This window comes from Garra rufa, chromosome 5 (assembly GCF_049309525.1).
Source record: "Garra rufa chromosome 5, GarRuf1.0, whole genome shotgun sequence".
Lineage (NCBI taxonomy): Eukaryota > Metazoa > Chordata > Actinopteri > Cypriniformes > Cyprinidae > Garra > Garra rufa.
In genome coordinates, this window is record NC_133365.1 from 18,142,017 (window position 1) to 18,165,969 (window position 23,953).

The following is a 23,953-nucleotide window of genomic DNA, read 5'->3' on the forward strand; positions in this document are numbered from 1 at the left end:
CTGTATGGGACTGACTGAGTTTGCCCATGCTTAACCCATATTGTTTATCAAAGCGGGCCCCATATGTGTTTCTCCATTCTAAACCCATATAGACAGTAACTATGTGGGTACTACCTTGGCCCCATGTAGGCAGCCTGTATGGGACTGACTGAGTTTGCCCATGCTTAACCCATATTGTTTATCAAAGCGGGCCCCATATGTGTTTCCCCATTCTAAACCCATATAGACCGTAACTATGTGGGTACTACCTTGGCCCCATGTAGGCAGCCTGTATGGGACTGACTGAGTTTGCCCATGCTTAACCCATATGTTAAACCCATAGAGGCCCCACTTGTATTGCCCATTTTGAGCCCATGTGCTCATTTCTCATTAGTGACCCAGCTAGGACCCACATGGGGAGCCCACCTCTTTTCACCCATGTGGGACCTACTTAGCTAACTCAAGTGGGCCCCAGATAAGTTGCCCATTTTGGGACCATGCCCACTTGGTATCCATATAGCCCAAACATTAACCATGTGGGTCCCACATATGCATGTTGGCTGGGATTCTTCTGTTTTACCTTTAAAAGTATGTATTTTGTTATAGTGTTTTTTTTAAATGTGGCTAAATGTGGTGGAGTCAGGAGAAAACTGCATTAAGGCTTTAAGGTGAAGACTGAACTGAACAATATAAAGACCCTCATCAATAATGTGCACTTAATGTAGGCTACTTTATCACTGTAACGCTTAAATCCTCCTAGTGCCATCGAATATTCCAGAACAACTGCTGTCGCGCTGCCAGCAACCATACCGTGGCTATGTCCATAAGTACACGATTAGACGAGCAACAGAAAAAGTGCTGCTGATTTGACAAACAGCGGCTGACTTGATCGTACCATTTGAAATTTGAAATTCTCAGGGGTGAATTATGACTGAGCAAATATTCTCTAACTTTTTACGCTATGGCAAATTTTAGCTGACATTATCATACATATTTAGGGGGTTGATGGAATTAAAAATGGCACTTGTTAAAAGGGTTGCCCAGTCCTCTATAGATGTTGTCAACCAGCCATTGTCTTAATCGTATATGTGTTTGATTTCATTAGACAATGTCGTGATTATGAATCAGGATTTTAGTGTAAATTAATATCTTCGAGAGTTGGTTATGTAGTCTTAATGGGCCGCGTTTCAGTTACTATTTCATATTTTCCTTGTTGTCTGACAAAAGAAACCGTAAAATATATTAATATATCTATGAAATATATAAATGAAAACTGTTTTATTGAGAATTTGGCTGCATTAAAATGCAGTATGTGAACAGAGAGGCAAGACAATACGACGCACTGACGTCATGAATATGCTAAATAACGTATGATGTCATTTAGTGACATTTGGCGACTTTTCAAGCGGCGGGGATTAGCTACTTTCCTTTGAAAAAAGTCGGCAACACTTCCTTTACTGAGTTAAAGACGCTGCTCTCTAAAACGTCCTGCTGTGTTGATAATATTGTCATGTTATTATTTGCTTTTTGAGTATGGACACAAAATGAGGTAGGTTTGCTTGGTAAATTAAAGGTAGGATAGGCAAAGTCAAAGTAGCGACTTTTTTTGTTGAAATGAAATCGAGGATGTGAAGGACAGAAGTACGGTGCTTGTGCTGTTTAACAACATACCGATGATTGTTATGCTAATCTAACGTCTTTCATGAAAAAATAGATAAATAATGTAGACAAAAACACCATGAAACAAATGTGAAAGTTGTGAAAATTACGTGATCTGGAACCTTATACATTCGTGCAAAGCCTAATCACATTCCTATAAGGGTAACTAACGTCTATACTGGTTGAAATTCTCTTCTTATACTGATAGCAATCTTTCGTTAAGTGCTCAAAATATTTAAAAACATACTTCCTCTGTGGCAGTCTCAGTCAGGACCATACTACCGTCTAATGATTGCAGTACGTATGCAATGATGGGGTGGCCTACCTACCCGTCTGTGTATTTGCATACCTCCGCACACCCTGGCTACAGTTCTGCCAACTACCGCAAGAACGCTCGGACTTGTTTTCCGGCTGCAGTAACACGTACCTAACACGTCTCTGTCTCTGATCTGTTCAGCGAACGGATGAGAGGAAATGAAAAAAATATGTTGAGAAGTTGGCTTTATTAAAATACAATGTGTGAGCACAAAGTGTAGGATAGATGCATACAGCTGTAGAAGGCAAACACCATGCAGAATGAAAATAGGCCATATACGACTTACCTTGCTAATTAATGTATGGCGTCTAGTATCGTTTAGCGAATTTTCACTTTCCATTCAAAGAAACTGGCAACAGTGTGAGGATATGCTGCATCTAATTCCATTCTCAATGAAATCCTGCACTAACAGCAAGCTAGCAAAACTGCGTTGAGCACTGACAATAAATGTAAATAGGGTAGATTGGGTACAGTTGGTACACTTTTTGCTTTTTTCGTTACCACACTAAAACTAGGGACTGAAGAGACGTGATTTTTCATATGACATTTGCTTTGACATTTCCTTTACTTGTCTACTATAATACTAATAATTATTAACATTCATATCATGTTTGCCACAATTAGCTCATAAAAACAAGAAACTTTTTTTTGTTGGAACAGTACCCAAGTACAGTTGAGACACCCATCCGTAATGCTGTCTGACCAATTCATTGCAAATGAAAAATACCTTTACAAATGAGAATTCAATTTATTTTTTATAGATTTTACAATGACGTTGCATGACACAAAATAATGCTATATGTTAGTTTTTAGGGTAACTTTTGTCCTCTATGGGTGTTTTGGCCTAGTGGAGACTTAAAAATAAAATTTAAAGAATAACTTAGAAGAATGAGGTTAGTTTTGAAAATAGCTTTAGCACTTTTTCAGCAAAAAATGACACTTGATTTGATTGATTGATTGTGAATGCAATGATTGTGAAGGCATGTCCTAAAACAATGTTCTTGATTGCACTCCCCATGATGGCCTGTATGTAAAAAGGTTTTTTGGAAGGTAAGAGTGTTCAAATAATTAGTTTCTCCTTTTCCTTTTTTCAGTCTTGAAGGTGCCTTAAAAACTAAACTGCTTCTGCAGGAGTGTCATTTTACTTGGTCTCTAAGAGAAGAAGAAGACTTTGCTCTCTGTGATTTACTGAATCGTCTGGAGGAACAGATTCAGCTGGAGTGTAAAGAGGCAAGAATAACACGAGCTTACAGCAGCCTTGGATTCATTCAGTATCTCTATGGGAACCAGCAAGAAGCACTCGCAAATCTGCAAAAATCAGTGGAGATTGCAAAAGAACGCTACAAGGAAAGTGATGAAGTTCTTATTGTTACCTATGGAGACCTTGCCTGGTTGCACTATTATATGAATGAGTTCTCCAAATGTGAAGACTACTTAAGAGAATTAGAGAGGATACATGGAAAACTTTCTGAAGGATTCATTTATACCATTGAGGTACTCAGAGAAAAGGGTTGGTCTTTTCTTAAATTCTCTAACAAATACTCAAATGCCGCAAAGGAATGCTTTAGACAGGCCCTTGAAATGAAACCAGATGACAGTGATTTAAATGCAGGCTATGCTATTGCACTGTACCGAACAACGAAATTCACCCCTGACTCTTCAGAATCACCAACAATAAAACAGCTTGAAAAAGCTATTGAACTTAATCCAGATGATGCTGTTCTACTAGTGTTGCTGGCCTTGAGAATGCTGCACAACAAAGATAAAGAGACATTCAAAACCGCATTGAAGAAGATGATTATGGCTTTGAAGATTTCCCGTGAAAACCCACACGTCATAAGATACACAGCCAAATTTTGTCGCCAATTAGGAAACATGGACATTGCCATTAATCTACTGGAAGAAGCTCTGCAGGCTACACCAAACTCTGCCTTTATACATCATCAGTTGGCTGCTTGTTATATAAGCAAAAAAACATTCCTGGAAAGGAAACATCGGATGTATGGCAAAGCAGACTCTGATGCAAAAGAGTCTAATGAAATACAGCAATACCTGGAACAGTGCATCTATCATCTGGAAATGGCAATTTCCCTAAAGCCGTCTTTTATTTTTGCCATGGCAGATTTAGCACTGCATTATGGACAACTTGGCAGCGAAAAAGCTGAGAGACTTTTTGAAGAAGCATTTAAAATGGCTAATAATGAAAAGCAACATCTGCAGGCAGTTCATTGCTTGTTTGGCAAATACCAGCTCTACTACAAAAAATCAGAAAAACTGGCATTCCATCATTTCATGCAAGGTCTGAGGCTGCAACCAGAATCAGAGGAAGGCAAGGTGTGTGAGAACAAACTTAAAACCATGATGGAACATCACATAAAATGGCTGAAAAACCCGGATGAAGGCATGGTGTGTGGCATACAAGGATTCATTCATGAAGTGAAGGGTGAAAAACGCAAGGCTGAGGAGTTTTATGAGAGAGCCCTAAAAAATGGATTCAATTTTGGTAAATACAATTTTAAGTGTTTAATTAATTAATTTAATTAATTGCTTTATTTTTTAAAGATATATACACACCAGTGACTTGTACATACGGGTACAGGGCATTTTAGACACTTACAAAATTGATATAAGGATTACAATTTTTAAATACATGAATTATGCTTCCATCATTGTTGCCACAATTTTGGAAGTGCCTTTTTCTGTTCTAAAGAAGGGAGTGTCCCAATACTTTTGTCCATATAGTGTATGTACAAGTCATTGGTTTTTCAGTATAAGGGGGTGTTCCAATACCTTCTGGTCCCCAAAATTTTAAGTTTAATCAAAGGCTATCTGGTCTTCAAGGTTTCTTCAAACAAACGCTGCATATGTTAACATAATTGTCTTTTTTTTTTAAGAGACCATTGTCCTGATATATATATTCAGGATACAGTTGCAATCAAAATGATTCAACCCCCTTGACCTGCAAGATATTTTGCTGCAGAGAACAAAATTTTGTGAAAACAATTCAACAAAGGTATCAGTACACTATTAGAGAAAGTTTATTCATACACATTTGAGTAATTTTGAGAATGTAAGTTGATGACGAATGAAAGAAAATTAAATTGGCTCTAAATGTTCATGTTCAAAATTATTCAACCCCCAAAAGTAAAATCTGGTGCAGAATCTTTTATTCTTTAAAACTAGCAATAAACACTGCTTGAAAGTATTTATAAGCTCTTGTCACCTCTCTACTGCAATCTTGGCCCATTCCTCGCCTGAAAAAGCTTTTAGACCACTGATAATATTTAGTTTCACATTGCTACTGCTTTCTTCAAATTCAACTAAATATTTTCAATGAGAATTAAATCTGGAGACTCAACAGGCCACTTAAGAACATTCTGTGACTGATCCCTAAACCAAGCTTAAGTAGATTTGGATGTTTACTTTGGGATGACTGTCCTGCAGGAAAGACAATTGATTAATAGCTTCAGCCTTTGCACCAAAGGCATCACAATTCTTGCAAAAATGTCCTGATACTTCAAAGAATCCAGGATGTCCTTCATACAGTCATGTTTTCCACTTCCTGCTAAAGTAAAACAACCCCATAACAGGACTGATACACCTCAATGTTTGACGATGGAGATGGTGTTCTTCTGCTTACAAGTTTTGCCTTTTTTGCACCAGACATACCGCTGATCCATGGGTCCAAAAAATTCCAGTTTGGTCACATCACTCCAAAAAACATTCTTCCAGAACTCCACAGGTCTATCCAGATCAATTTTAGGATGTTCAAGTCGGTCTTTTTGTTCTTCTTGGTCAAGAATGGTATTCGGCAAGATGCCACAACATGAAGACCATACTTGTCTAGTGTTCATCTTGTGCTCTGCATTGAAATGTTTTTCCTCCTTTCGTTGGGTCATCTTACAAGTCTTTGGCTGTACATTGCAGGTTTTTCTCAGTTTCTCTGATCAAACATTTTATGATATTGTGTTTTTTGTTCAACACCCTCAAAGGTTTTCTGGTACAACACACTTTAAACTAAAGAATAATGCTGCCAGCTGTGTCTCTAGGAACTTTTAAATGTCTTGAAAATCTTCATACAGCCTTAGACTTTATAATATAATAAAACTATTTCTTCTCTATAGCTTTTGTGAGAGCTCTGTTGACTTTACCATATTTGCTACTCAACTTCAGCACATGCATGTACTAACTGTATGTATGTGTAACAGCTCAAGCTCATTCTGTTTTTAAATAGTGTTTCTAAAGGCTTTATTGTGTTTTAAGACAATTTTGTTCCCCACCATAAAAATAACTAACTAAAAAACAGCAATGTTGAACAGGGGTTGAATAATTTTGAACATGAACATTTAGAGCCAATTTAATTTTCTTTCATTAGTCATCAACTTACATTCTCAAAATTACTCAAATGTGTATGAATAAACTTTTTCTAATAGTGTACTGATGCCTTTGTTGAATTGTTTTCACAAAATTTTGTTCTCTGCAGCAAAATGTCTTGCAGGTCAAGGGGGTTGAATAATTTTGATTGCAACTGTATATGTTTTACAGTGCCATTATGTTCTAATAAATGTTTAAAAAGACTAGCTTTATATATAACTGATGTATTCATTAATTTGTAGTAGTCAAAAATCAAAAGAAGAAATGTTTTCAGTGTAACTACTTTGTCAAAGCAAGCACCATTGTAAGTAAAATAGGTGTAATTAAGGCGTTGACATTAACATTGCCATCTTTTATGACACCACCTGTAGTCATTTGTCGATTAGCCATATCTCCTAGACCTAGATGAACATTGTTAAATTAAGATTAGATATTTCTTTTTCATATTAAAAAGCTGTCTCTTTATTTGTTTTGTTTTACTTACATAGGTGAAATTTTCACAGAGATAAGGATTTGGCTCATGAGTTTCAGTGAAACAGAAAAATCTGTTCTAAATGTCATTTTTGATGGAGGAACTTATGAAGTTGACAGTGGGAGAATTAAGACTTTCAAAGGTGCAATGAACAAGGAGGCTGTGCACTTGGTTGACATTAATATCTGCAATGCCAAGAGGATTCTTAAATGGGAAAAACTGACTCCTGGGCCTCATGTTGTTGTACTTGCATTTACTCTACATGATGGTGAATTCACAGACCAGACAAAACGGTTGCTTGAAGATTTGGAGTTTCTTGGAAAGAAATTCTGGAATCATGTCATTGTAGTGTTTACAGAGCGAAACTGTGGTATAAATGAGTATACTGGAGCTCAGAGAACCATGTTGGAGTGGCTTCTTGAAAAATGTGGACACAAATCCTATATCTGTGGCTCTGCACCAGAAATTACAGAGAGGAGAGAGCTTTCAGAAAGGATAGAGATGATGATCAGGAAAAATAATTCAATGCATTTGGTCTTACCAGACAGTTCAGATGGAGATTCTCAATCCCCCTCAGACATTTTAAGGGTAAATCAAGATGATCTCACTGCAAATGCAAATTTCTCTCATTTGACAATACAATTACAGTTTAGTTAAGCACTTTTTATTTTTTCACAGAGGCTAGACATAAAAGACTACTTGTTCATTCCTGAGGTCATCGTTCAGGAAGGGCAAAGAAAATACAGGTATTGTGCGAACAAACAGATGTACACTAATTGAGCATATCAGTTTGCATTAATTTCTTTGAAATCAAATAGGTTGCAATGCAGTCATGCTGGCTGGTTCTTTTGTGAGTTTACACGGATTGGTTTTAACATGGAGGGGGAAGGAGAGGTGCTGTACAGCACTGATCTTCAGGATGGTGACTGTCCAGTCCCTGCCAACTATTACCAAGCAGGACCCGTGTATGATATCAAATGTGTTCAGGGTGAGCTGTCTCAACTCAGACTACCTCACTGTGAGACCTCCATTGGTGAGTTGGCAGTTTTACGAATAATAAAAGATAAACTGAATGTAAATCTGTGAATAATTCAAAGTGCTAACTTTTAAGAGAAATCTTGAATAATAAAAAATGTAACATGTATATGTTTTACATTTAAATGTAAATTACTAAATGTAAATATATTATATATTTGTTATATTTATTATCATTTTTTTGAATCTCAGAGGATGCCAGCTTCTTCATGTCAGTTATACATTACTGTAATCAGATGGTTGATATTCTGAAACCTCAGAATATCACAAGCACACATATTACAATCAGCATCACAGGAACTTCAAAGTTTTTTATTTCCAAAAAGGAAAACTGGTTCACGGGTCATTGGTCTAAGACACTTGGACAGGTGATGCTATTCTATCTACAGCGAACACAGAGACTGCATGTGTTTCTACAACCACGCAATGTGGACCCCAGAGAAGTACATTTTAAATGATGTTTTGTTTGTTTGTTTGTTGTTTTTTGTTATTGCAGTTTCACTTAATTTTGGCTGACTTTTATAAGCGACCTTACTTTTTCTGTGTTCTTTCAGGTGGAAAAATGTAATAAAGATTATACATTAATCCAAACATCTTGTGAATGCATGCTCAAATATAACCGTGTCTACAGCATGTCATGTGATCCTGTTGAAGAACATGGACTTTCAGAGAAGCCAAGGATACAACCGATGGTTAGTGTATGGATTAGAATAAGAATAATGCATTTTCTCAAAGCATGAATTTTTTTATTTTCATTTTAGATTTTCTAGTTGTGAAATCATAGGGGAATCATGTATCAAATAGTTTACATATTTAGTTTTTGATCACTTATGGCAGTTTCCTTGTCATAAAAGGCTTGAAATTCTCCATAGCCAGTAACTTTGCAACATGCTGGGTTGTTTTATTAAAGTCAGCTATTGTTTGAAAATTATCATATTGCTGTCTTGGAATGGCCGTGAAGTTAAAAACCACACACAGAATTATAGAGGCAACAGCAATAATCAAAAGATGAACATTTATTATTAAGCAAGAAAACCCATGGACAGAAATATAAGACTAATTTAATTTATTTGGGTGAATACAGCATAGTTTACAAAATTACATACCATTAAACTTGTTTAACAATTATTTTAGAAATAAAAAAATATATATTTAAAAGTAGCATTATAATTAAAGTGTATTCAACCATTGTCTGTAATAACCTTTCACTGAAATAGTATCGTGCCAGTATGTCACTGAAATAGAGCCGGTGATGGTCTGCTGTTCGCCGGGGGAACTACGACTGCCGCCAAGTGTTTCACTCATAGCTGTAAAATGCTGAGACTGACTTAATAACCTGACCATAAACAAACAGCACTGAGATTATAGAACTTTTTTTAACATCAAATTAAATTAAATCTAGTACACTCTAAAAAGTGCTGGGTTAAAAAATAACCCAACCATAACCCAGCTGCTGGGTAACTATGGGACAGGACACGCGTTGGGTTGTTTTGACCCAAGTGCTGGGTTAAATCATTTGACCCAAAATGCTGGGTTGTTTATTTGACCCAACCAGTGGGTCAGATTAACTGTGTTGCTGGGTTAAACACTACCTAAATATTGGGTTATTTGTTGTCTAATTGCCTTGCTACCTTTATATTTACCAATAATAATATATAAATCACAAAAGAATGTAAAATTATTATTGTTTTTCTGTAATACAGTTACACAACACAAAAAAATGAATCTGTAAATGTCAATTTAATGAGTTTTCATATTTCTTTTTAATACAGTTTTCAAATAGGTGCAGCTGTCACACATTTTGTCCAACCCTTACAGACACAAATAACGGTTTTAGTAGACCAGTTTCTTTTAAACACAAAACTGTAAAGAAGGCACAATATATTCCTATTCTTTATGTCAACATTGCAGCAGCAGAACACTCAAAAATGAATTACCACATTAGAATCATTCCAAACATTGTGCCATTAAAACTAATCCAAACAAAGAGTCCACCAGACAATACTTACAATTTAAAACATGTTACAAGTGGCCAAAAAAAAAAAACTTTTGCCCTCAAAAACTTCACACATGAAGACTTATGCCCATCAATATGATATACTGCAAGCTGGAGAAATTCCCAGGCAACAAGTCCGCTTCAATGGCATGGCCTGGAACAATGGCGAAGGTCTAGAAATGTTGTTGTCTCATCCCAAGGCTCAAATCCACCATGTTGGTCCCCACCTGTTAATTATACGACATTTAGTCTTGCAACATAACTAACATTTTAAGTTAAGTGTATTTTATGAACATAAACACAGAGGCATGAAATAAATGCTCATTTTGCTTCTCAACTTTTCATACAGTTGTGGTCAAAATTATTAGAACACTAGTATTTTCACCAGCTAAATAAGGTTTTAAGTCAGTGATTTCTCTTTTGCTGTAGTGTGTCAGTAGGAAATATCGGTTTACATTTCCATTCATTTTGCCATTAATTGTGATAATCCAGTGACATTTTTGTTTGCACAACAGCCAGTGATCCACACAGGATCTGTTCTCATCATCATCCAGAAGAACTGTGACAGCGTCTCCAAGATGCTCCAAGAGACCTAACTGCAAAGCTACAGTACTGTTAAAAGTTTTAAGCACTTGTCTAAAAATGTCATAAAATGATGCTGTCAAAAATAATGTCATAAATAAATGTTCTTAATCAATTAACCTTGATTAACTAAATTAAATCAACATTTGGTTTGACCATCCTTTTGCGTTTAAAGCAGCTTTTGCCCTACACTAGGTGCACTTGCACATAGTTTTTCAGGTAGCTTTGCAGGTAGGTCTCTTGAAGCATCTTGGAGACATTATCACAGTTCTTCTGGATTTAGTCTGTCTCAGTTTGTTCTGTTTCTTCATGTCATTCCAGACAGACTGGATGATGATGAGATCAGATCTCTGTGTGGAGGATTGGCTGTTGTACAAACAAAAACCTCACTGGATTATCACAATTAAAGGCAAAATGAATGTTTGGAAATGTAAACTGATATTTCTTACTGACACACTACAGCAAAAGATAACAAACACTGACTTAAAATAATTTTTTAGCTGGTGAAAATACAACTGTTATAATAATTTTGGCCACCACTGTGTTTATATATATATATATATATATATACACACCCTTATTAGAGCAGAAAACGTAAAACAAAACTTACAGGTTGTACGTCAATGAATGGCCTCCGGGATTCCGTGGTTGTGGGTCTGAAGACCTTTTATCCAGAGTGGGCAGGACTTTGAAAGCACTTTCCCCTTTAGCATCTAAACCATAGGAATAATATGCAAACTGTGAAACATATTTTATAATCAAAACAACAAACTGAAACACTTTCATATGAAGATTTCTTCATTCCTTTAAATAATGCAAATTAATTCCCACCCTCATTCAACTACTGCAGGTTAAGTTTAGGTATGGGGTCAGATTCAGGGATGTAGAATATGCTCATGCAGAATAAGGCATCAGTTTGTGCTTCATAAGTATTAATTAACAGCCAATATACAAGCTAATAAGCAACTAGTTAAGTGTTACTGTACCATTGTATTTACCAGTTGATGTGTGTCAAATACAGTTGCATATTGTTTTTATAGATTGACATATTATAAGAAAAAGCTTACCTTAAGTCATGTCACCCAGGAATGTCCCAGTCTTCAAAAAGTCTGCCTCTGGATATAGCTTCCTAAAGTCTTGTGAAATCTGATAAAATCTGAAAAAGAAATGTGGTTCAATAAGTTTAAGGTTTATACTGGTCTCCTAGTTTGTAATGCAACACAGGCATTCACTAAAATAGAGGAAGAGTAAGGGGCCGTTCACATGCCGCGCCTAAAAACGCATGAAAACGCAAGACGCGTCGCTTTCTCATTCTTTCCAAAACGCAGCTTGCTCTCACATGGCGTCTGCCGTTACTAAGCAACCATGTCCCGCGCCTGGAAAAAACGAGCTTCCATTATGAGCGTATATTGGCATCTACATTTTAAATAACGAACTTCAGTGCGCAAAAAACGCGACATGTGAACGGCCACATACACCACGAGAGATTAAGTCTAACTTTACATACTGTAGCTAAGACAACATTACATTTAAGTAATAAACAATAGTACATACCTGTCATATTGTGGTTTAACATTATTAAAGTAAGGGACATAATGCAGATAAGTTACCTCAAGGAAAAAAAGCGCGAAAATGCTCAACATAAAACATATGGATCTATCGTTGGATTCGGCACGTCGCAGACATTTACTTGAAAAAAAATATGCCATTAAAAGATCAATTTTTGTATGAAATTATCTAATTTTAACAAAACATTACACAGCCATACAGTATGCAGACAGTAAAGGAACTTACCCCCGTATTTCTGACCTACTCTTTCCATAAGGCGTTAAAATAAAGGCCATATGTATACTGTAAGTTATACAAATAACACCACACACACACACACACACACACACACTTTATATAACAATAAAGCGATTGTTGAGGCAAAAAAGTACATCACTAGGCTGCTTAAGTTACAACGTTCGTCATTCACGGAATAAAATGCCAACCCCGCACAGCGACATATCAAATATTGCATTAAACAGTGAAACCAGTGTGCTCTAAAACACAACTTATTAAAAATAAAGGTAAATAATTATATAATCATATTATTAATTTACCTTATAATCCTGCTTGCTGCGAGGTGCGTGACCGCCTGGCGAGGAGACGAGTGAAGAATCCAGAATGTGAAAAAAATAAACAAACCGGTTGGGTCAAAATAACCCAACCCAGGTGTTCATAGTGAGAGACCCAGCATGATCAACCCAACTGTGTGTTTACAGTGCCTCAAACAACCCAGAATTTTGACCCAGCACAATTAACCCAGCAATGTGTTTACAAAAATAACCCAGCACTTTTTAGAGTGTATAATAATCAATAAAATCAGTTACGCAAGACAAAAGATTTTTCCATTATGCGTATTGACCTACCGCGGTTGATGCAGCTGACTGTTTGTCATGTAGTGTACAATAATAATATCAGACTTTATAAATGAGATAAAAGGTATACAGAAGAAGTGAGCGGTGGCACTGAGAACGTACTCGGTTACTAACGTAACCTCGGTTCTCTCAGAGAGGGAACGAGTACTGCGTAAGCGTAAGCTTACGCTTGGGGAAAATCCTTTCCGCGAGAGATATTGAAGCCAAAAAATTATCCTTAATTTTGTATTAATGTAAAACGCGTTGCCGCAGTGAGCAGACATAGGCGAGGCGTATTGCGTGCCTATTGGCTGCTCTGCAGCAACTGCAGCACCTATCGAGCGAGGCTTGGCGCGAAACCAGCTCCAATGAGGGCATTTCGCGCCTAATACGTCATCTCCCGCCGAAAGTGGCGTGATCCAAGCCTATAAATATCGCTCGAAGGCAGCTACACTCTGGTTTTTTCATCATAAAAGCGCCCAGAGCACGCGCTTGCACGGCAAGGTACGCAGTACTCGTTCCCTCTCTGAGAGAACCGAGGTTACGTTAGTAACCGAGTACGTTCTCTTACGAGAGGTCTCTCGTACTGCGTAAGCGTAAGCTTACGCTTGGGGACCCCATGTAAAACGCCGTGCATGCCAAGATCTGATACCATAGACCCGAGGGCGATAGCCCGGGGTTCATATAGTGCTTGAACGTGCTTGAACGTATAAGGGGATTAGGACCCTAGAAACACTGGCTCCTGGTGTATCCGGGCAGGTAAACGACCTGGATAAACTTGGAACATGGGTCTAGATATCTGTTAATATCTAGACCGATAGCAACTTGGCCTGTAGGGCGGGAACCTCCAAGTTGTAGAATCTTATGAATGTAGACGGAGAGGCCCAGCCTGCCGCCGTACAACTGTCTTGCAAGTTAATCCCACTCGACCAAGCTCACGACGAGGCCACGCCCCTTGTGGAATGTGCTCTGACACCCAGCGGGCATTGCATGCTCTTGGACTCGTACGCCAGTGCAATAGCATCCACTATCCATCTGGATAAAGTCTGTTTTGACGCAGCCATTCCTTTAGAATGCCCGTAAAACGAGACAAACAGCTGTTCTGTCTGTCTAAAAGCAGACGTGCGAGACACATAGACTCTTAGCGCTCTCACTGGACATAAGAGTCTCGCGTCAGCCTCTTCATCCACAACCGGCAGAGCAGACAGTGCGATGACCTGTGCTCGAAACGGTGTGTTAATAGACTTTGGCACATATCCATGCTTGGGTTTGAGTATAACTTTAGAGTCGTTAGGTCCAAACTCCATGCATGTCGCGCCCACGGAGAGCGCGTGCAAGTCTCCTACGCGCTTTACTGAAGCGAGCGCTAGGAGGAATATAGCCTTAAGAGACAGATATTTTAATTCAGCCGCCTGTAGTGGTTTGAATGGTCCGCCCTTCATAGCGTCCAGCACCACAGAAAGGTCCCACGTTGGGACTGAAGGCGGTCTGGGTGGATTTAATCTCTTAGCTCCTCTAAGGAAGCGTATGATTAAATCGTTCCTCCCTATTGACTGACCTAGCGTTGTCCTCGAGAACGCTGCTATGGCCGCCACATAAACTTTGAGCGTGGACGGGGACCTGCCCTTGTCCAGCAGCTCTTGTAGGAAGGAAAGTACATCTGTCACTCCACAGTCTGTGGGTGAAGATCCGCGGGCTGTGCACCAGTCCGCAAATATCGACCACTTCGAGGCATAGAGCCGTCTAGTAGATGGAGCTCTAGCTTGTGCGATCGTTGATATCACTCCTGTGGGGAGTTCATCATATATTCCCTGGTGACCCATACATGAAGGGACCACAGCTCGGGGTGAGGGTGCCAAATCGCGCCGCCCGCCTGCGAGAGGAGGTCTCTCCTCACAGGTATTGGCCACGGTGAGATGCTCGTCATCTGCATCAGCGCTGGGAACCAAGGCTGGTTCCCCCAAAACGGCGCTATTAGCAGTATTGCACACCCTTCCTCCTTCACCCTCTCTATCACCTGAGGTAGGAGAGAGACTGGGGGAAAAGCATAAAGAGGACGGCGGGGCCGCGCATGGGCTAGCGCGTCCTTGGCTTTGGAAAAGAATTCTAGACAATGAGCGTTGTCCTGAGATGCAAATAGATCTATCTCCGCTCTGCCGAATGTTTTCCATAATAGTTGCACCGTCTGAGGGTGCAGCGACCATTCGCCCGCCGGAACATTGTTCCTGGACAGTCTGTCTGGTCCTACATTTAGGGTCCCCCGCACGTGCGCTGCCCTCAGCGAGCGCAGGTTGCGATGAGCCCATACCAGAAGGCGTTCTACAAGTGCATGTAGTTTTCTGGACCTGAGACCGCCCTGGCGATTTATGTAAGCCACTACCGATATGTTGTCGGAGCGGACTAATACATGACTTCCCTTCAATAAGGGAAGAAAATATGTCAGCGCATTCTCCACTGCCATCATTTCGAGGCAGTTGATATGCAGCGATTTCTCGCGTTCTGACCACTGGCCGAACAACGGTCTGCCGTCTAGCAGCGCTCCCCATCCCGAGGTGGACGCGTCCGTGGACACTACTTTCACCTTCGAGGGTCTCTCTAGAGTGACACCTGTTTGGTACCAGCCGGCTGTTCTCCACGGCATCAGGGCTGTAACGCATCTCTGATTGATCGTGAGACGGAGTCGACCGGACGCCCACGCTCGGCGCGGCACTCGCGCTCTCAGCCAGAACTGCAGTGGGCGCATGCAGAGCATCCCTAACTGTAGAACTGATGATGCTGAGGCCATAAGACCTAACACTCTTTGAAAGGTCTTGAGCGGGGCAGACTTGCTGCGGCAGAGCGCGCTCACTGTGCTCTGAACGTTCAGCGCGCGCACTGACGAAAGCTTCGCTGTCATTGCCAGCGAGTCCACTTCTATGCCCAGGAAGGAGATATTCTGGCTGGGGTTCAGCGAGCTTTTCTCCCAATTGACTTTCAAACCCAAGTTCTCGAGGTGATCGAGTAACATGGTCGTGTGTTCCCTGAGCATTGAGTGAGATTGCGCTAAAATCAGCCATTCGTCCAAATAATTCAGTATTCGCACGCCTTTCTGTCTGAGCGGGGCGAGCGCTGCGTCCATGCACTTTGTAAATGTACGGGGTGCTAGGGACAAACCGAATGGCAGGACTGTGTACTGATAAGCTTGGCCCTCGAAGGCGAATCTCAAAAATCGCCTGTGACGCGACGCTATCTGTATTTGAAAATACGCGTCTTTCAGATCCACTGACACAAACCAGTCTCCTCGGCACACTTGTGCGAGGATTTTCTTGGTTGTGAGCATTCTGAACTTTCGCTTCACTAGCGCTTTGTTCAGTTGCCTTAGATCTAGTGGTCACTTCGGCTCGTAGCAGGTGTGCTGCATCTGCCTTTATCGTGGTCTCGACGCGCGCCGTGTAACGGCGAGGGCGTCGTCGAAACTGGAGCGAATAGCCTCTCTTTATAATGTCCAGCACCCATTTTGAGACCCCTGGGAGTTTTTCCCATGCATCTATCATGTAATGCGAGGGGGTGGGTGCGAAGCGCGCTCCGATCTGTTACTAACGGAGCCGCTTCGGTGTCTGTGACATGCAAGGCTCGGGGTACGCTGACCGCGGGGACTGCTTTCTCTGTGTGTATGTGTGGTTGCGTGGTAACGGCACATTTAACACACTCGATGCAGCTTTAAGCCGCGTAGACTGGGCGTCGTCCGGTTTACAGAAACCGTAAGACCTGCCTGATGTAATATGTGTGGGCACTCTGAGGTGGGCACATATACCACATGCGAAGTCGGTGAAACTGTAGCGAATAGCCTCCTTTAATAATGTCCAGCACCCATTGTGAAACCCCTGGGAGCTTTTCCCATGCATTTACCTGTAACGCAAGGGGGTAGGTGCGAAGCGCGCTCCGATCTGTCAATAACGGAGTCGCTTCGGTGCGTTGTGACGCACGAGTGACTGTGACATTCGAGGCTCGGGGTACACTGACCGCGGGGACTGCTATCTTTGTGTGTATATGTGGTTGCGTAGTAACGGGCACATTCAACACACTCAGCGCAGCCTTTAGCCGTGTAGACGGGGCGTCGTCCGGTTCGTTTTTACAGAAACCGTAAGACCTGCCTGATGTGATATGTGTGGGCACTCTGGGGTGGGCACATTTATCACATGTGAAGCGCAGCCGATTCGGGTCGACTTTATGTGCGCGGGTTTTGTATGACAGGATGTGCTCATGTGTATGTGCATGCGAGCTACACACAAAACACCTTCGGCTATGGCCGGAACACCCGAAAATACACTCCTTTGAGGATTTAATTGGGTAGCCGTGAGAACGGCTCTTGAGTGCAGACAAGCAGGCTGCAGCGCCGGCTTGATGACTGCGGATAACGCTGGAACAGCCACATTTCTTGGAGCTGAGCGAGCGAATACTTTCGGTGGGAGTCTGGCAGCCGCGGGACTCGCGCACCGGCGTTCAACACTCCAAACAGCGTTCGCCTGCATAGAGCGAACGCACTCCTGGTTTCGTTTTTACAGAAACCGGTTGACGTGCATAATGAGGTGTCTGTGAGCACTGTGAAGCGGGCACATTTAACACTCCAAAACAACGTTCGCCTGCATAGAGCGGATGCACTGTTGGTTTCGTTTTAACAGAAACCGGTTGACGTGCATAATGAGGTGTCTGTGAGCACTGTGAAGCGGGCGCATTTAACATCCCAAAGCATAGAGTTAATGCACTGTTGGTTTCGTTTTTACAGAAACCAACAGTGCATAATGTGGTGTCTGTGGGCACTGTGAAGCGGGCACATTTACCACGTGTGACGCGCAATCGATCTGAGTCGATTTTATGTGCGCTGTGTTTGTGTGTAGAGATGAGCACTGGTTAGTGGGCATATTCATACGACACATGAAACACCATCGGCCGTGGCCGGGACACCAGATAATACACTTTATTGGGGGTATATCTGTGTAGCCGTGGGAACGACTTTTGTGTGCAGGCAAACGGGCGACGGAGCCGGTTTGTTGGCTGCAGAAAACACTGGAAGTCACATTTCCTGGAACTGGACGAGCGAATAACTTTGGTGGGGGTCCGGCAACCGCGGGACTCGTACACTGTCGTTTTCCCAGATGTGCTAGGACGATTTCGGAGGCTCAGGTTTCAACTCAATCCTGGGCCGCGGGCCGCGTCTGGCGGGGCGGCGGCCAGACGAGAAAAACGTCAGAAAGCGTTAACCACGGGTGCCTCTCAGCAACGGTGAGAGACCATGTTACGCAGCGCTGACGCGGCTAGGCGGCGGCGAGAGCGCGGCGAAGCAGGTTTGACGTCTGACGGCAAGCTTTAGAGGGGAGGGCCGACTTAGCACGCCGTCCAGCGGAGGGCAGACATAAGTGGGCTGCTATCGCCTCTTCTGAGCAGCATGCGCGTTCCCGCTTTGGCGGGAAACGGAAATCCTCTTCCTCCTTCATGGCCCCCCTCGTCAGCGGCGTCGATGGAAGCGGTGGCATACAGCGGCCGCTTTACGTCCGGAACAGAGGCTGACGAGGTCGATGAAGCAGGCGGGCGAACCGGCGAGCTTTGTCGGCTGGAGGAAGGGTCCGGGGCCCGCTGGGCACAGCGCTTTTTACGGCGCGACACCGCGCGGGCGGGGGAGCAGTCTCAGTGAAGAAGGCAAGGCAAGTCCTCAGAGTCGCCATTGGCATCTGCACGAGCCGTATGAAAGCATCTTTAAAAAGACACTTTGCTCTCTTAGAGAAACAGTGTGTATCGCAGCGGCGACACACACTGTAGATTATAAAGGATTATAAAGGATATAGGCGCCGGAAAGCGCAGCAGGAAGGCACGGAAGGCGGCGTGGCCAGCAGTTCCAATGGCTCGTCCCGCTGAGATGCTTGCAGTCGACGGCGGCTTCTTCTCCGGCTCCAGCGATGCGTGAGCTTCGCTTGAAGGATGAAAAAATCAGAGTGTAGCTGCCTTCGAGCGATATTTATAGGCTTGGATCACGCCACTTTCGGCGGGAGATGACGTATTAGGCGCGAAATGCCCTCATTGGAGCTGGTTTCGCGCCAAGCCTCGCTCGATAGGTGCTGCAGTTGCTGCAGAGCAGCCAATAGGCACGCAATACGCCTCGCCTATGTCTGCTCACTGCGGCAACGCGTTTTACATTAATACAAAATTAAGGATAATTTTTTGGCTTCAATATCTCTCGCGGAAAGGATTTTCCCCAAGCGTAAGCTTACGCTTACGCAGTACGAGAGACCTCTCGTAAGAGAACCGCTCTCTCCTGTAGAGGATTAAAATTGATTGTAACTCAGCAGCTGGGTTGTTTGACAGGCTCAACCTAGCAGCAATAATCCAGCATTTTTTTTAGAGTGCAGACAAATTAGCCAGCACCTGGGTAAAAATATTAAAAATAACCTAATAAAATGACCCAAAAAGCTTAACCCAGCATTTTTTAGAGTGCAGAAAAATTACCCAGCACCTGGGTTCAAATATGAAAAATAACCTAATAAAGTGACCCAACAGGCTGAACCCAACATTTGATTTAAAAAATAACCCAGCATTTTTTAGAGTGCAGATTTCTCTCCTCCAGTGATGGAGAAAGGGGATCTTATTATAATATTACCGCCCCTTAATCTGCACGTTTCCATCCACAGCACTGTCATTTTGTTTTCGCAAGCAACAACAGTTTACCAGTTCTAACACAATAGCCAAAGTTCAAGCAAAGCATGCTGACTGATCTGTCGTTGGCTGCACAGACAAGCACCAAACTCTCCAGCCTCAGAGGAGTCAAGAAAGCAGTGAATTTATTGATTTCTCAAACTCAAACTCAATTCCTGCAGGGCCACAGCTCTGCACAGTTTAGCTCTAACCCTAATCAAACACACCTGATCCAGCTAATCAAGGTCTTCAGGATTACTATACTTCCAAGCAGGTGTGAGTTGAAGCTGGTTGGAGCTAAACTCTGCAAAGCGGCCCTCCAGTAACTAAGTTATTTACTGTATATTACGCTGCTGCCACACAGATCTAATATAAACGTGATTTCTTTCCCAGCTGTTTCCCCTCACAGACATGACAACTCTTTTTTTTTTTCCCCCAAAATATATTTGTTGACATTTTGTGCAGATACAACATCTTATGTATACAAAAGTTAGTAATCCACAGTTCTGCTTTTGTCTCACCCCCAATCCCCCTAACATCCCAGATACAATACACAAACAAATAACATTAACACTGTAAGTGTGGTTATTAAATGATACAATACATGCACAAAGAAAGAACAAAACCAAATAAATAAAATAAAATAAAAATAATACTAAATAAATAAAGGTTAATCCTCTTCTGCATCATCAAGTGACAGATCAATAGTATCAATATAATTCAGTAAAGGTTTCCATGTTTTATAAAAAGTTTTTAAACAGCCTTTTAATGAAAAACGAATTTTTTCCAGCTTTAAAGACAAAAGAATTTCTTTTATTCATCTATCATATGAAGGAGGTGATGCATGTTTCCATTTGAGGAGAATAAGCCTCCTAGCCAATAGCGTGGTGAAAGAAACAACGTCTTTTGTTGTTGAAGGCAAATTTGGGTTAACAGAAATGTAAAAGGGTTTGGAGTGGCTGATATGTTAAAGGTTTTTTCAAAGGTATCAAATATTATAGACCAAAACTCTGTCAATCTTGGACAAGACCAAAACATGTGGGTGTGATTTGCTGGAAATTGCTGGCACCAATTGCAAGTGTTACTTCTATATTTTAGCTAATCTGGCGTTAGTGTAGTGTGCTCGGTGAAGAATCTTGCATTGCATCAAACTGTGTCGGGCACATATAGAGGAAAAGTGAACTAAATCGAGCATATGATCCCACTCTATTTCACTTATAGTGAGTATTGGTCACTACTAAACTGTCTGAGACATTCTTACTCGTTATAGGAAGTTGAGAGCAAATCACTGAATGAAGGGAAAGTTTTGAGGATGATGATTCTATTTGGGCCCAAATAGGATATTCAGGAACTCTTGAAGTGTTAGTCCAATACAAAAGCTTGTTAATATTACAGGCCCAGTAATACTGTTGAAAATTTGGTAAGGCAAGGCCCCCTTTCGACTTTGGGAGTTCAAGACCCTTTCTTCTTATCCGAGCATATTTACCGCTCCACAAAAAAGAGTTAGTTGTCTGATTCAAAGTAACAAAAAAAGACTTGTAATGTAAATGGGTATTTGTTGAAATAAATATAAGAATTTGGGCAAAATTGTCATTTTAACCAAATTAATACGGCCCATTAGCGATATTGGAAGAGAGGACCATCTCTTTATATCTTCCTTATAAGCATCTAGCAGACAATTAAAAATTGTTTCTGAAAATACCCGTGACTGATTTGGTGATGAATACACCTAAATATCTAGCCTAAATATTAGGCTACCTTTTAATCAAACTATTATCTATCTCTTTTCTTTATAAGGACACAAAACTTCGCTGCACGAAGCAGTGGAAACATTACTATCCAACATTTGATATAAAGTTGCCAGATGGTGTGATGGATGTGGGTTTACACCTCAAAAAGGAAAACCCCAAGAAAGGAAAGGTCAAAGTTGTATGGAGCCGTGACATAACACTGACGGGTAAGATATTTTAGTGTTAGTGTAACGTGGATGCTCTTTATATGTTTAAAATATATGTTAGAACAGCAGCTAAAATTCAGAATTATAAAATCATCCTGTGAGGATTTAAGGATTACATAGACTTATAATCAAGTCAAGTCACCTTTATTTATATAGCGCTTTTAACAATACAGGTTGTGTCAGCAAAGCAACCTCACAGTATTAAACAGGACAATAGTGTGTCAATAATGCAGTATTGTCATCAATCAGTTTTCGGCAGTTCGTCATTGAATACAGTGATGTCATCATTCAGCTCAATTCAGTTCAAATAGTATACGATATCGCTGGAAGTTAAGTGTCCCCAACTAAGCAAGCCAGAGGCAACAGCTTCAAAAACAAAAACTCCACCGGTGACAGAAATGGAGAAAAAAAAAACTTAGTTGGGGGGCCAGTTCTTCTCTGGCCAGACGAAACCATTTGTTCCAATGTCTCGAGGTCATCACTGATGATCTGTCTCTGGAGCTCATCTAGTTGACATTCAGGGTTGTAGAGGTCATCTCTAGGTGCTGATCCATTATCTGAGCTGGGTACAGACTGAATCTGGTGGCTACAGTGAACCTCGGAATAAGAATGAAACAGACTAATAATAACGTGGATGCCATTCTTACAATGCAACGAGTACATCAGGTGTTATGGGAAGTGTTCCTGGTTCTGGTTAACCTAATTCATGCAGCCTAAACAATCGTTTAATGGATTTGAATTATAGAAGTTTTATAGTTTTATGTGTAAACCAGGTTAAAGAGATGGGTCTTTAATCTAGATTTAAACTGACAGTGTCTGCCTTCCGAACAGTGTTAGTTTGTTGAGTTTAGGTGCTAAATAAGAAAATTATTGATTTTGATTTTCTTGGTATTCTTAAATCGCCAGAGATTTGAGAACGCAGTAGACATGAGGAACTATAATGTGATAAGAGCTTGCTCAAATACTGAGGAGCTGAACCATTGAGGGCTTTATAGGTTATTAGCAAGATTTTAAAATCTATTCAATGTTTAATAGGGAGCCAGTGCAGTGTTGACAGAACCGGGTTAATATGGTCATACTTTCTGGTTCTAGAACTCTTTGGACCGGCTGGAGTTTGTTTATTAAGTGTGCAGAACAACTGCCCATAAAGCATTACAATAATCTGCATTTGACATTGCATAGGTCATAATTTCAATATGTTTTTGAGATGGAGAAATGCTAGAAATGGCTTTCGAAGGAAATATTGCTATCAAATAGCACCTAGGTTCCTAACTGATGACGTAGAATTGACAGAGCAGCCATCAAGTGTTAGACAGTGTTTTAGGTTATTACATGCACAGGTTTTAGGTCCAATAATTAACACCTCTGTTTTTTCAGAATTAATAATCCACACCAAGGCAGTTCTGAAATTATTTAGATTTACCTTTTAACATATATTAAATATTTTCCAGATATTAAGTTTCTTTTTTCAGGATTATCCAGTCCTTGATTAGGAATAACTATAAGTTTTTATTTTGCAGACTATGCAGCAGAAAACAGGAGACTAAGCCTTTCAACCGATGAGCAGTGTAAGCACATAACCTTGACATAATCTTAGTAGCCATTTTATTTATTTGTGAATCAGCTAGTAGCCTGTTTTAAAAGTGTACTTTTCTCTCTCAAACATTTGAATCTACTGTATGAATTAAACGTTTTGATGACTATGTTCTACAGGTGCGTCGTCCTTTCTAAAAAACAACAAAGCTGACCTTATCCAAAGGGTGAGAAATGTGGATGTCATTTTAGATCACCTTGGAGACATTATTGCCAGTGAACAGATAAGTAAAATCAGAGCAATGACAACATCTCAGGAAAAAATGAGGAGTATCTTGGAGATCACAGAAGGACAAGGTCTTTCATCAGAACAGAGTTTTTTCAAATTGCTTTACAAGGCAGAACCAGCTCTTATGAAAGACATGACAACAGACTAAGCAAGATGAGAAACTGAAGAATAACTGTACATAATGTTTAAATTTGTTATTTTCGAACTCTTGCTACAGTATCTGTCAAAGCATGTGATATTAACCAGAGTATATGAAACTCTTTTAATATTTTATATTAATACTGCAACTGCTTTATAGTGAAATGTGACAGTGTTTCGATAGTGATGATTATGAGTCAATGGGTTTGTCCAATATATGATCTCCTGTAAGATAAAATATACATTTTCAGAAGTATAAGTGACATTTAGAATGTAATAATTTATTATTATTATTATTATTAATGTATATTAATATATTTTTCAGTTCCTCTTCAATATAAAGAGGCGCTGCAGATTATCTTTAAATTGTAAGTGTTGTTTATTCAAAAAGCACTGTGTTATTAGGCATGTGTTGTATTGTTCAGGCTATTCAAACATCAAACAGAACCACAACTGTGATTTGTTTTGTCAGATTTTGTGAAATGTGATTATTAAAAACAATATTCATTAATATTTAAATAAAAAATATATATGGTTTACCCCTTGAATCTTTTT

At 40.6% G+C, this 23,953-nt stretch overlaps 1 protein-coding gene and 1 long non-coding RNA gene across 2 annotated transcripts; one reads left to right on the forward strand and one right to left on the reverse strand.

Moving 5' to 3' along the window:
- The first annotated feature begins 1,387 nt into the window (after nucleotides 1-1,387).
- Nucleotides 1,388-23,797, forward strand: LOC141335710 (uncharacterized). Its single transcript, XM_073841245.1, has 10 exons — nucleotides 1,388-1,528; nucleotides 3,049-4,457; nucleotides 6,817-7,388; nucleotides 7,479-7,546; nucleotides 7,619-7,833; nucleotides 8,028-8,278; nucleotides 8,390-8,527; nucleotides 21,279-21,438; nucleotides 22,959-23,006; nucleotides 23,152-23,797. The coding sequence occupies exons 1-10, from the start codon at nucleotides 1,524-1,526 to the stop codon at nucleotides 23,406-23,408; spliced, it is 3,123 nt and encodes a 1,040-aa protein (XP_073697346.1). The 5' UTR covers nucleotides 1,388-1,523; the 3' UTR covers nucleotides 23,409-23,797.
- Nucleotides 9,356-11,994, reverse strand: LOC141335901 (uncharacterized). The gene is made up of 3 exons (XR_012355643.1): nucleotides 11,481-11,994; nucleotides 11,024-11,126; nucleotides 9,356-10,058 (listed from the first exon to the last, which is right to left on the reverse strand). It is a non-coding gene; the product is annotated as an uncharacterized lncRNA (long non-coding RNA).
- Nucleotides 23,798-23,953: the final 156 nt, after the last annotated feature.

Bases quoted from the DNA above. Each gene is read 5' to 3' on its own strand.
- LOC141335710 (XM_073841245.1), top strand. The intron at 7,547-7,618 runs GTATTGTGCGAA...GAAATCAAATAG, and splicing joins GAAGGGCAAAGAAAATACAG to GTTGCAATGCAGTCATGCTG. The intron at 8,279-8,389 runs GTACATTTTAAA...GTGTTCTTTCAG, and splicing joins GCAATGTGGACCCCAGAGAA to GTGGAAAAATGTAATAAAGA.